The 14116-nt window shown below is 35.7% G+C and overlaps 1 protein-coding gene across 5 annotated transcripts in view; it reads left to right on the top strand.

Moving 5' to 3' along the window:
- NELL2 (neural EGFL like 2) overlaps positions 1-14116 on the top strand; it is a 447696-nt gene that overhangs the window by 251542 nt on the left and 182038 nt on the right. For all 5 annotated transcript variants that reach the window (XM_055246787.2, XM_055246786.2, XM_055246790.2 and 2 more), the window contains one exon: positions 3686-3814. In XM_055246787.2, the coding sequence (XP_055102762.1) occupies positions 3686-3814 (129 nt within the window). The remainder of the gene's footprint in view (positions 1-3685; positions 3815-14116) is intronic.

Raw genomic sequence — 14116 nt, 5'->3', positions numbered from 1 at the left:
TTCATGGCAAAAAATGGAATATGTAGGCCCAATAAGCAGAGAGTAAATTGGCTTCAGGTGTAGCTTGATTCTGCTCTCAAATCTCGTCCCTTTGTCTTGATGCATCTCTCAGTTTATCTCTTGTGAGGTAGCTTTATTTTGAGGCTCGATGTATTCTCAGCTGTACCCCTACAATCTTACGCTCATATCATTATGCCATTCAAGTAGGTGGAAGAAAAAGCTCAGCATTCTCATACACTGAATAAAAACCCCAGAATTGAGTTTCAGTGGTCTTTATTAGCTTGAAGTACATAATATGCCCTGACCTGAAGAAATTATTGTGTCCAGGCCAGTGGAATGCATTGACTAGTGTGACTGTATCCTGTGGAGGAGTAGAGTCCATTTTCTTATAAGCATATGGGCTGAAAGTAGGGGTGAGTGATTCTTCCATAGTATAACTAGGTTATTCTTTTTTTCCACAAAAACAAGAAATAGATGCCTTTAGGCAAAACCTATAAATATTCACCACAAAATTATTGTATTCTCTTTCTCTTGATAATTATGTATTATATATATACTGTTCTTACTGACACATAATCTTTTGTATCCATCCTCGCTTACTATTCCAATTATATAGGAATGCATGTTTATATTTTACCAAAAGGTCTACACTTCATAGAAAAACATAGAACTTTATGTAACTTTGTAAAGCTTGCAAAGGGATTAGAGAACATAATATCCTTGAAGTTAAAACCTAAAGAAGGAAATCAAGGAAAGGCTAGGTTGTATTAGATAATTGGTTCATCCATCTGTCTATGACAAATATTTGAATTTTCTTTTATGGATCTCAACATATTTAATTTCAGCTTAGTAGTGCTCTAATAACTTTAGTTATTAACAAATAATATATTATTATGCTTTTACATAGATAATTTCATTGGAACCTCACATTTTTACAAGGTAGTTATTATACTAATTTTTACAGGTGAGAAAAACTGAAGGCTTAGAAAGGTTAATTAATGTACAGTTAGTAATTTACACAGCAAGTAAGTGGCAGAGATCAGATGTAAACTCAGGCCTGCCAACTCCAAAAGCCAAGCACATATGAATGGAAATGCAACTATGAAGATAGTAGGATTATGTTGCCAACCCATACTCTGATTTGTTTAAAGCTATTCCCTATAGATCAGAAGCAACCCACTTGAAATCAAGTCTGAATTTTCCATCCATTAATTGTTAGCTTTTTGACCCTAGCATTTTGCAAAATAACCAGTAGATTCAATCAACTTATCTGTTGGAAGAATGAATCAAAATAGCTGAATTGTTTATAGTGAATTGGAATTCGAATGACTGAAATTTTAATTTTTCAAGTATTTGTGTTTAAAAAAACCCATCTGATAAAAAGCAAGGCACTTCCTAATTTTTACCTAAAACAGTGAAAGTTGGATCACACTGTTACAGTGAGAAAATTCTTGCAGCAATTAAACTCTACATAGTGTATGTGTGCAAGATGTTTAGTGCTGAGATGAGAGGTCTCACCATTACTGAAACAGAACTGAAAATGGATGATAATAGAGGTGGCATATCACATATGGCATAGATAATATTGGGCAGAGTCCAAGATGGGAGAGGAGAAAATTCAACCAAGTGAAAAGTTAAAGGAAGGTTTTGAAAAAACGGTGTATCAGAAATGGTATCCGTTCTTATTCACAGTCCTCTGAAAGTTGTTTGAAACAGTACAGGAAAAATTATGCAGAAACTTAGCACTGTGTTAGAGCTTTGTTTCTTAATTCTCTGTATATCTTGAGGAGTAGGCTATTTTTTAGTAAACTTTGTTTTAATATAGAATAAATATAAAGTGGTTTTTGAAGCCTTTTTAGTTAGTTTGATGTTGTGCTGAGCTATTGGGATAGATAGTGAAGATGACTTTTTAGCTGAAATTGTTCCCCCTCAGGCATTATAAAAAGACAGTAGAATACATTTGAAGAAATATCATCTGAATTTAGCTATTTAAAGAAGGAAATAAAAAGATCCTAGGAGAAAGCGTTTTTAACTTTTGCTCTTCTTAAGAATTTTACTTTTAAATGTACAGCCTTAATCATGACAATTTAGATTGTGAAGACTCTTGTCAAAAGAAGCTAAGTTGCCAAGTATTTTAAATGCTGTTATTGACTATATTTTTCTGGACTTAATAAACCTATGTTCGATTTTATTTTATTTTTGTAGAAATCACTGAGTCATTTGATTATTTTTCTATTCTTTTTTAATGGCATTATTACATTTTTGGAACATTACTCTTCTTAAGGGTTATTAAGTTGTACCAATAATATTTTGCTATACATCATAGTTGCATTAATAGGGAGTATGTTTTAACTCTGGAATTCTAATCAGAATGAACACCAATTTGATTACAGATAAGACGAACCAATGTAGTACTTCCATCTATATGATTTTCACAAGTAAAAGTCTTTTCTTGCTTATAGGTAGATCAGATTATTCTAGGATATATGAAATATACTTTTTTAGTCCTTTTTTTTTTTTTTGAGATGGAATCTTACTCTTTTGCCCAGGCTGGAGTGCAGCAGCGCGACCTTGGCTCACTGCAACCTCCGCCTCCCAGGTTGAAGCAATTTTCCTGCCTCAGCCTCCAGAGTAGCTGGGATTACAGGCACCTGCCACCATGCCCAGCTAACTTTTGTATTTTTAGTACAGACGGGGTTTCGCCATGTTGGCCAGGCTGGCCTCCAACTCCTGATCTCAAGTGATCCATCTGCCTCAGCCTCCCGAAGTGCTGGGATTAAGGGTGTGAGCCACCACGCCCAGCCACCTTCTTTCTTTACATGGGCTAAAATAGTAATCCATTAGAAAGTGCAAAACTAGATAGATAACATACATCAAGCAATTTAAAACTGGTCGAATTACATATAATTATGTAATTTCCATTAAATATAGATTCCAGTTTTGAAGATTTCATTTCAGCATCTTAGATGATCTTTGAACAAGAGATTCAGACCACAAAAAGAGATCTTGAGAAATTACACATGATTGCTGTCACTATTTATAAAATGTTCCGTTTTTCTTTCTTTTATAAAGACTCTGAGATCTGTGAAATCTCTGTAATTCCTAAAAATTTTCTTCCTCTTTAGAGTGAGCATACTTTGCCTTGCAGATTTCTAGAGAAAATTAGATTAAAGTGATTTAATATTCATCTTTAACACATTTAGACAGGTTTTTTTATTTTTTGGATGCTAAGCTGTCTAATTTCTTAAATACACATTAGGTACATTTCATCTGGCTTGGTTTGTTTTACCCACAGGTATTGATAATGTTGAACCTCCAGTTGCCAGATTACCTTCTCATTGTGTTATCTTCTATATTATAAATCTTCATTTTGGACCCTAATATTTCTTTTTTTCAGATATATGGAGAGTTATAATTAGAATATTAGGGACTAGATAGCATTTATAAAGTCAAAAACCACAAAAGAAATGGAGTTAACTTGAAATAGAAGTTAATTGAGTTAAACATAAAGAAGAACTTTTCGGTACTCATAGCATGTGATTCTTCTGTAAATGTTGATGAAGATACTAATTAAAAATTATTTAGGGAGTCATAGCTTCAAAATTAAAGAAAATATTAAGTAGGAAAAATTCGCATTGTCATAGTTTCATTTACCTTAATAAATTTCTTTTTTTTTTTTCTGTAGGTTATGACTTTTGTTCTGAAAGGCATAACTGCATGGAGAATTCTGTCTGCAGAAATCTGAATGACAGGGCTGTTTGTAGCTGCCGAGATGGTTTCAGGGCTCTTCGAGAGGATAATGCCTACTGTGAAGGTAATCCCTGTAATGATGTGTAGCTCAGCTGTATAAATTTTCTAGGATTACTGCATGCAAAATTTATTAATTTCCCAGGTTGTCAAGTTGATGGGCCCATTAAAAGCAGTGAATTTAATTTGAAGCATATTAATCAGCTAAAAATAATTATCTTTCAAATTAAAGTTTTTCAGCTATCTGCTATATGTCAGACTAATAAGTTAATATGGCTGGTTTCTTGAATTAGAACAATTCTTCCACTGTGAAATTGCCTTCTTTTCTTCATAATTAGATATTCAGATAGCTCACATATTGACATGATTACTGTGGCTTGCAGTTAGAATCGTAGTCAGATTTTTCCAGACAGTGTTGTGTAACAAAGGCAATCACTTAACAGGAAGATAAAGTGCCTACTGCTATTTCTGTTTGCTGCTATAAGTAATCTAAGTGGTTGTATTCATGCTCTGCAGTATTTAGTAAATAGCTCCAGTGGAGTAAATCATTTTCTAGTTAATTTTTAAAAATCTTAACTAATATCCAAGATAGTTTATTCTCTCATGGAAACTGTCCACTTAACAGTGAGTGGACTCTTGGCATTTGCAAATGCTCTGCCTTTGACTCTTCCTGAAGAAGTCCATGAGATGTGGTAATTTATGATTTCCCTGAGGTATGGATTTGAATCATTCCTGTTAATTGTGTAACTAGCTAATGAGTTCTACAAATAAGAACATTGATTTAGAGGTGTTTGGGCATTCAGAGAAAGTTTTGGAGAGTTCTGAACTTACCCACTGCACATGAAAAGCATATGTCGTAGATCTGTGGAGATGGAAAACCTCAGGTATAAACACACAGCTTCTGTTTAGCTGCAGGATGATTTGTTGGCTCTCGGGAAACCAAATTATGTTGTTTCCCTTAGCTTTAAATAGTTTTTTCTTTTTCTTAAAAATCCATATTCATTTTTTAAATTGACCTTTGGATCAAAATATTTCTTTAAATGCTACTGATTCAGTCCTAAAGGGATCATTCCAGTTTTGCAGAAGAAAAGAAATATGGCTTCCCTTCCCCATTCATAATGCAGATTTATTTAAAATTCCTCATCTTAAAATATTTTTCATAAAAATGGATTTTTACCCTTACATAACACAGAGGTAAACTTTCTTAGGAAACTAATGTATTTTCATTATAATATTTGAGATTTCTAACATGTAACAAGCCCCTTTGGTAGTTTATATGTATAACATGAAACTACATGATACAAATTCATGTGATACTTTGCTTTGAATTTTACATATATGATTATTGCTTTTTTTAAAAATTTGAGCTGCTTTTGATGCTACTAAGTATATTCAATCATGTAATAAATATTTAGTGAGCACCTACTGTGTCCTGAACACTTTTCTAGGCTTGGTGTAAAGTGGAGTAAATGATGAACAAGACTTAAGAATTTCCCGTGCTCAGAAGCTTTACATTCTGGGGTTAAGACAGAATTAGTGGGTGACTATAGAACTAGAGAAGACAATTTCGGGTAGTAAAAATTAATAGGAAGAAAATGAAACAGGATGATGTGCTAGAAATTGGCTGGGGATTTATTCAGAGCGGTCAACCTCTGGGACAGGGAGTGAGGGGAGAGTGGTGGTTAACCTGAGACTTGATGATAAGAAAGGAAACAGCCATGTAATAATCTTGGATAGAACACTTCAACCAGAAGAATAAAAAGTGGAAAGGCTCTAAGTGGGAATGAGCCTAGAATGCTCTAGGAACAAAATGAAGGAAAATGTAGTGGAGCAGACAAAAGAAGGAAATCCTGTTGGAGAATTAGGCAGGGGCCAGGTAATGTAGGAAAGTTTGCAAGGACTTCAGAGTTGCATCAAGGAGGAGAGTGATATGCTCAGCCTTGTATTGAAAAGGATAGTTCTGGCTCCAGTGTGATAGATGAACTATTGTGTTGGGTGTGGTGGGGAGCAGTGGAAATTGGAGATGAGTTGGAAGGCTATTGCAGTAGTTCAGGTAAAGATGTTGATGGCCTGGATAAGGAAAGTTATAGGAGGTGAAGAGGAGTGAGGTATATTCATAGTATGTTTTGAAAGTAGAGCCAAAAATACTTGCAGTTAGTTTATTGTGGTGTAGAATTGATCAAGAGGAGCCAAGATTTGGAATCTGAGCAACATAGGGATGGCATTGCCATTTATTGAGACAGGAAAGAAGTTAAGGAAAGGGGCCAGAGATTTAGATTACCTTACTTGTTTAATGCAACTTACTGAAAATTGGCCAAATCATAAAGACCAAGTCACTCGATTTTTATCTGGAAGTGTTCTGGATAAAATCTATGGCACAGATTGGCAGCTGTTTTCATCTTGAATGCACTATACAATGACAGATGTTTTACAACTGTATACTAATTGTCATTTAAATATATAATCTTCAAAACATAAGAAACTGATGGAAAAATTTGTTGAACATATTGATATCATCAAATTCAAGATATGAATTTTTTTATACATAAGGACTTCTAATATATCTTTTGTTATTTATTCCAAATAACAATATTATTCAGGATTTGAATAATTCTTATCAAATATGGCTTTCCTTTTGATTATGGCATGGTTGCTAACTTTGAGGATGTTTTGACTTCTTAGAAGGAACACCTTTTTAAACATTTTTAATGCAATTTTACATGTTACATATTTGGTCCTTAAAGAAATTACACTTGTGATTATACATAAAAATAAGCAAGCCATTGTTTACAAATAACATACAATTTTATTTACTAAATCTGTGGGGTTGTTTAATGATGTGACTGTAATTGAGACTATTGATTTTTACTATAGTTTTCCTGATCATGGTTATCATAACACTGGTAACTATTGGAGTTCATTCACTCATTTGATAAATATTTATTGAGTACTTACTTTGCGCAAGGTTAGAGATAAGGATAAAGCAGTAAATTAGATATACATGACTAATATTCTGTCAGGCAAGAAAGATAATTAACAGGCCATTTCATTACACCAAAGAACATTTCATTGCAAATGTGGCAACTATTCTAAAGGAGAAATAGGTTAATAGGGCACGTGATCTGGGTGGTGGGGTTAGGGAAAATTTTGCTTGAACAAGAAGAGTTTTATTCTGGAATCTGAAGGGTAAGTAAAAGTCAAGAAATCATAGAAGGAAGAGTAGAAAAGAAGAGAATCTCTTACATGGGTAAATCAGCATGCCTAAGGGCCTTCAGGTAGAAAGAAGGACTTTTTAAGAACCAAAGGAAGGCCAGTAGCAGAGAGCACAGGAGAGGTGCCCAGTGAGACTGATGATGAGAAGCAGGATCTTGAAGGTCACACTAAAGATTAGAGTTTCATGTTAAGAACAAGGAACAGCTAATTAAAGATTTTAAGCTGAGAAGTTTCGTGATCACACTTGTGTTTTAAACATATCACTCCAGCTGTAGGATGAACAGGAGAAAGGCTGGATGCAGGGAAACCAATGGACGAAAGCCAGTGAGGGCTTGTCTTAAAAATGTAAGTGGAGATGTGGATGCATCTAAGTGCATTTGTGAGGTAAAACCAGCCAATCTTGATTAATTGATGATAGTAGATGATGAGGAGAGAGCTTTAGAGGTTGATTCCCGGGTTTCTGGACTAATGAATAGGCAGATGTTGGTGCTGCTCACCTAGGGAAGAGATTGAGTGAGAAAATCATGATGGGTTTGGAGTGCCTATGGGACATCTAAGGTGAGTAACTAGTTGAATATACTTCAATTTGGCATTAAGGGAAGTTTAAGTTAGACAGAAAATTTGGAATTCTTTGGCATCGAAATGTTAGTTGAGGAGATGTAAGGGATTGTCTAGAGAGTTTTGAGCAACATTTGAGCATTTTATAGAGAAGATGATTTGGTGATGGCGATAGCAAAGTCATGGCTGAAATGTAGGAGGAAAGAGAAGAGAAGATGGTGTCACAGAAGCCAAGAGAACAGAGAATTTCAAGAAGAAAGTGGGATGTGTCTCAGAGATCAAGAAAAATGAAGACTGAAAGATGTCCTTTGCGTTGAACCTCACAGATGACATTGAGGACAGCAATAGTGATTTTGGTGCAAAGTTGGTGATGCAAGCCAGTTTGGAGTACACTGAATATTGTCTAAGGGAAAAAAATGAACCTGAAGAAAGGAAAGAGAGTTCTTCTAGATGTTTGACTACAAAGGGATGGAGAAAGAAAGTAGCTTAAGGGACCTGAAGCTAAAGAAGGGATTTTTCTGCCTGACCCACTTCTTCTCATTTAACTTCTATACCCTTTCTCCTTGCCCCAGTATCTCAGCCAGGCAGATGATAACTTCTTTGAGTTTTGCAACACCTCAAATATTTATAAACATAGTATAATATTAGGATTTTATAACAGCATGGCTTGTCTAGCTTTTCCTATAAGGGATCTAGAATGTCTGGAAGTATATTGGCCTACTTTAGTGTTTTGTTAACTGCACGCTTATCACATTTCTCTTTAAAAAATTATATATTCTTGTGATTTTTGTACATTGATTTTGTATCCTGAGACTTTGCTGAAGTTGCTAATCAGCTTAAGGAGATTTTAGGCTGAGACGATGGGGTTTTCTTGTACACCAATCACAGACAAACAGAGAGCCAAATCATGAGTGAACTCCCATTCACAATTGCTTCAAAGAGAATAAAATACCTAGGAATCCAACTTACAAGGGATGTGAAGGACCTCTTCAAGGAGAACTACAAACCACTGCTCAATGAAATAAAAGAGGATACAAACAAATGGAAGAACATTCCATGCTCATGGGTTGGAAGAATCAATATCGTGAAAATGGCCATACTGCCCAAGGTAATTTATAGATTCAATGCCATCCCCATCAAGCTACCAATGACTTTCTTCACAGAATTGGAAAAAACTACTTGAAAGTTCATATGGAACCAAAAAAGAGCCCGCATCGCCAAGTCAATCGTAAGCCAAAAGAACACAGCTGGAGGCATCACGCTACCTGACTTCAAACTGTACTACAAGGCTACAGTAACCAAAACAGCATGGTACTGGTACAACAACAGACACATAGATCAATGGAACAGAACAGAGCCCTCAGAAATAATGCCACATATCTACAACCATCTGATCTTTGACAAACCTGACAAAAACAAGAAATGGGGAAAGGATTCCCTATTTAATAAATGGTGCTGGGAAAACTGGCTAGCCATATGTAGAAAGCTGAAACTGGATCCCTTCCTTACACCTTGTACAAAAATTAATTCAAGATGGATTAAAGACTTAAATGTTAGACCTAAAACCATTAAAATTCTACAAGAAAACCTAGGCAATACCATTCAGGACATAGGCATGGGCAAGGACTTCATGTCTAAAACACCAAAAGCAATGGCAACAAAAGCCAAAATTGACAAATGGGATCTAATGAAACTAAAGAGCTTCTGCACAGCAAAAGAAACTACCATCAGAGTGAACAGGCAACCTACAGAATGGGAGAAAATTTTTGCAACCTACTCATCTGACAAAGGGCTAATATCCAGAATCTACAATGAACTCAAACAAATTTATAAGAAAAAAACAAACAATACCATCAAAAAGTGGGCGAAGGACATGAACAGACACTTCTCAAAAGAAGATATTTATGCAGCCAGAAAACACATGAAAAAATGCTTATCATCACTGGCCATCAGAGAAATGCAAATCAAAACCACAGTGAGATACCATCTCACACCAGTTAGAATGGCCATCATTAAAAAGTCAGGAAACAACAGGTGCTGGAGAGGATGTGGAGAAATAGGAACACTTTTACACTGTTGGTGGGACTGTAAACTAGTTCAACCATTGTGGAAGTCAGTGTGGTGATTCCTCAGGGATCTAGAACTAGAAATACCATTTGACCCAGCCATCCCATTACTGGGTATATACCCAAAGGACTATAAATCATGCTGCTATAAAGACACGTGCACACGTATGTTTATTGTGGCACTATTCACAATAGCAAAGACTTGGAACCAACCCAAATGTCCAACAACAATAGACTGGATTAAGAAAATGTGGCACATATACACCATGGAATACTATGCAGCCATAAAAAATGATGAGTTCATGTCCCTTCTAGGGACATGGATGAAACTGGAAAACATCATTCTCAGTAAACTATCGCAAGGACAAAAAACCAAACACCACATGTTCTCACTCATAGGTGGGAATTGAACAATGAGAACTCATGGACACAGGAAGGGGAACATCACACTCCGGGGACTGTTGTGGGGTGGGGGGAGGGGGAGGGACAGCATTAGGAGATATACCTAATGCTAAATGATGAGTTAATGGGTGCAGCAAAACAACGTGGCACATGGATACATATGTAACAAACCTGCACATTGTGCACATGTACCCTAAAACCTAAACTATAATAATAATAATAAAAAAAACTAAAATACAAAAGCATGGATAGTTTTAGAATTATCAAAGTGATTTAATGTTAATTCTGCATTACTGAATAAAGAAAAAGTTGTTCTCTAAAAAAAAAAAAAATTATATATTCATCGCCATCCATCCATCTCATCTCCTATTGATTTCTTACTACATTTTTCAATATTTTACCTCTCATCTGGTATTTTGTCACTACATATAAGATATAAAAGTTGTCAAAAATCATGTTGGACATCCTGTTTTTCAGACTAGTTTTTTGCTACATGTCTTCACGTGACACTGAAAATTATGGGATCTTTTGATGTTTTGACTATATCTTCTTTCCTCACATTCCACTATTCAGTATTATGTTAGGGTTATCTTGGCATTCTATTTTAGATGGTGCCTTCTGGAGTCATTTTGTAAGTTTCTTTCTTCAGTGCATAATAGTTGCTGGGGATGACAGCTGTGTCAGTCCAATAGCACATTACAATGAAGAAGGTTTTTGTGATTTCCAAACTTGTTAAAACCAGTGGCATTTTTCCTATCTAAGCCTTTGACATTATACCAAGAACAGGAAGAGCCCTGCATAAGTGAGTCATTTATATGATTGCATGTCACACATAATTATAAAAATTGGTAATTGATGGCTTATTAATGAATTTTAAAGTAAGTTTGTGAGACATTTCTTCAAATTAACAAGAATATGGGAAGTAGGTTAGTATAGTCTGACCCCACCTCCAAGTACCTAATTTCTTATTGATAGCTTAGTTTCTCTTGGATTCATTCAATCTCTTTCATTCTGATTCCTGCCTCCAGGTGTCATTTTTCACTTCATGTCACCTTCTGTTTAGACATTCTGCCTCCTTTGTCTCTTCCTACTCCTAACCAACCAGGACCCACTCTCCAGATTAACATTCATAAAACATAATTTATTCTACTTGAGTGTTCACAGTGCCTTCTTCTTGCTCACCACATAAAGTCTGAACTTCTTTGCCTAGTTTCCAGGGCTGTATGTCACCTGGTCACATGTAGCTATTTATCCGTTAGCCCTGAGCAGGTCACCTATCATAATCATTTCTTTTGCTGATAATGATTCATTTGAGTGATGAATTGAATTATGTTACCCTCACACCCCACCCCACATTTACATTCTCATTTTAACCATGAGCATCTGAGAATGTTACCTTATTTGGAAATAGGGATGTTGCAGATTTAATGTGTTAAGATGAGATAAAATCATGCTGGAGGAGGGTGGGACCCTATTCCAGTATGATCGCTTTCATTAAAAAGGAGAAATTTGGATACAGACACATAGGGAAATTACACTATGTGAACATGAAGTTATCATGTGAACATGAAGACAGAGATCAGGATGATGTGACTATAAGCCAAGGAAAACCAAACATCACTAGCAAAGGACCAGCAGCTAGGTGAGGAGCATGGAACAAGTTGTACTTCACAGCCCTCAGAAGGAACCAATCCTGTCAACACCTTGATTTTGGACTTCTAGCCTCCAAAACAAGTTTCTGTTGTGCAAGACACCCAGTTTGTGGTACTTCATTATGGCAGTCCTAGAAAACTAATACAATCTGACAGACGTGCCTTTAGCTTCTTGGCTTAACAGTCCATGATTTAATTATTCTTACAGACTCTGCTTGATTTTTATCTTCTCTGTGAAGAATTCCTGATGAATTTATTGTGTGCGTATAATTACTTTCTCATGTTCTTTATCTTATCTGACTGAACAATTAGCACTTTATATTGGCTTATATCCAGTTGTTCAGCTGGAGTATACAACACATCCTCAAATAACGTCATTTCATTTAATATTGATGAGAAAAAAATATATATATTCCTGACTGGGGCCACAGTCTGTGTGGAGTTTGCACATTTTCCCCATGTCTGTGTGGATTTTCCCTGGATACTCCAGTTTCCTCCACACCCCAAAGCTGTGTGTGGTAGACTCATTGGCGTGTCTAAATGGCCCCAGTGTGAGTGACTATGGGTGTGTGTGAGTGATGTTATGATGGAATGACATCCTGGTCAGGGCTGGTTCCTGCCTTGTCCCCTGGGCTGCCCGGTCAGGCTCCAGCCATCGCCAACCCTGAACTGGAATAAGTGGGTAAACAATTATCTTACTTGTTTTTATTAGTGGTTCTTAAATGTATGTATAGCTCACGTTTAGTTCCATGTTTAATATTAGAAGTGTTTTGGTCTTTAGTTAGAAGTTTGGTGATGTTTCTGTGACCAGAAATATGCTGAAAGAACTTCACCCTTATTTACAACCATTAGCCTATGTTAAAGTTGGTTACATTCGTTATATGCCATTTCACTTAAAGTTGCCGTTTCCAAGAGCCTACCTATGTTAAGCGAGAGGGCCTTACTGTACTTTATTATATACTGTTATTTATTAATTCAGATGTGTTATTTATTCGTTCAGAATTCAATATATGTGTCTGTGTATACTTCTCTCAACTATAAGTGCCTAGTGATCACAGACTGTTTATTTTCCTTGAATTCTCACAAACTTCTAAAATAGAGGCAATGTAGAGCTTAAGAAAGATTTGTTTACTGATAGTTTGAAATGCTTAGATATGCTGAACTGATGGGCACCATTAGGCTGACTCATCACTGAAGAATGACTCAGGGCAAGCACTGAGTTTATTGAGTTGCGTTTGTATTATATATAAGAAAATCTAATCATGGTACTGACTTTTGTAGCTAAAAAGGGATTCAGTTTTAAATTGATTTCTATTGGGCTTTAAAAATTACTCTGAATAGTGCAAGAAAAGGAATTTGTTCATTCATAACATTCATTATTTATTAAATTGTATGTGCACTGATAAATAACATACACATTAAAAGGACCTCAACTATTAGAAGTTTCCCCATCTTCACAATTGCTTTTACAGAACACTCATTTTTTCCCCTAAGATTTGAATTCTACCTAAAATTTGCAAAGCAACTCACTTCAACGTGAAATATCTGGTATGTATAAGATGCGTAATAAATACCAGTTGACCCTGAAGATGGGAATCTTAGTAAACATGTGTTTACTAAGCACATGTGATGTGCCAGAGTTAGAATCCTCAGACATTAACTAATAAGTTTTTATATTTAGACATCCTAGACATCTAGTTCAAGTATCTGTTTTTTAAACTTCATCGTTTATATCAATAAAAACACTGATTTCTCCCACCTCATTCCTGTCTTTTTAATGCCATCTTTTGGCCAATGATGCCTCTTCTACCCTCTTTCTTGTTCTGCATTTCAGGGAATTCTAGCCTATGTACAAAATAATGTGAGCAAAACTATGGTTCTTTGGAGGCATTTAAATTGCTTTTCACTTATCATGGATTTTTGTTTGTTTTTGAGGCAGGGTCTCACTGTGTTGCTTAGGCTGGAGTGCAGTGATGCAATCATGGCTCACTGCAGCCTCAGCCTCTTGCGCTCAAGCAATCCCCCTACCTCAGCCTCCCAAGTAGCTGGGACTACAGACATGCACCACCATGCCTGGCTAATTTATTTTCATTTTTTTATTTTTAAATTTTTTTGGAGAGACATGGTTTCACTGTGTTGCCTAGGCTGGTCATATATATGATTTTATTTCCTCCAGCAGTCCTATGATGATGAAAGCTTTATTGTAATCTATTTTGTAGTTTAGAAAACTAAAGAGCTTGCATATCGAATGACTCCTTCAAAATCATTTACCCAGGCAGCAAACAGTAAATCCAGGGTTCAAATTCATGTCATCTGTCTTCAAATTCTGTGGACTTTTTCTCTTTACCACTTTTAATTAATTTTTTAGTGCTATAAATTTCCCTCTACACACTGCTTTGAATGTGTCCCAGAGATTCTGGTATGTTGTGTCTTTGTTCTCGTTGGTTTCAAAGAACATCTTTATTTCTGCCTTCACTT

The sequence above is a fragment of the Symphalangus syndactylus genome, chromosome 17, assembly GCF_028878055.3.
Source record: "Symphalangus syndactylus isolate Jambi chromosome 17, NHGRI_mSymSyn1-v2.1_pri, whole genome shotgun sequence".
NCBI lineage: Eukaryota > Metazoa > Chordata > Mammalia > Primates > Hylobatidae > Symphalangus > Symphalangus syndactylus.
Note: the sequence above shows the minus strand (reverse complement) of the source record. Positions and strands in the feature narration are given on the sequence as shown.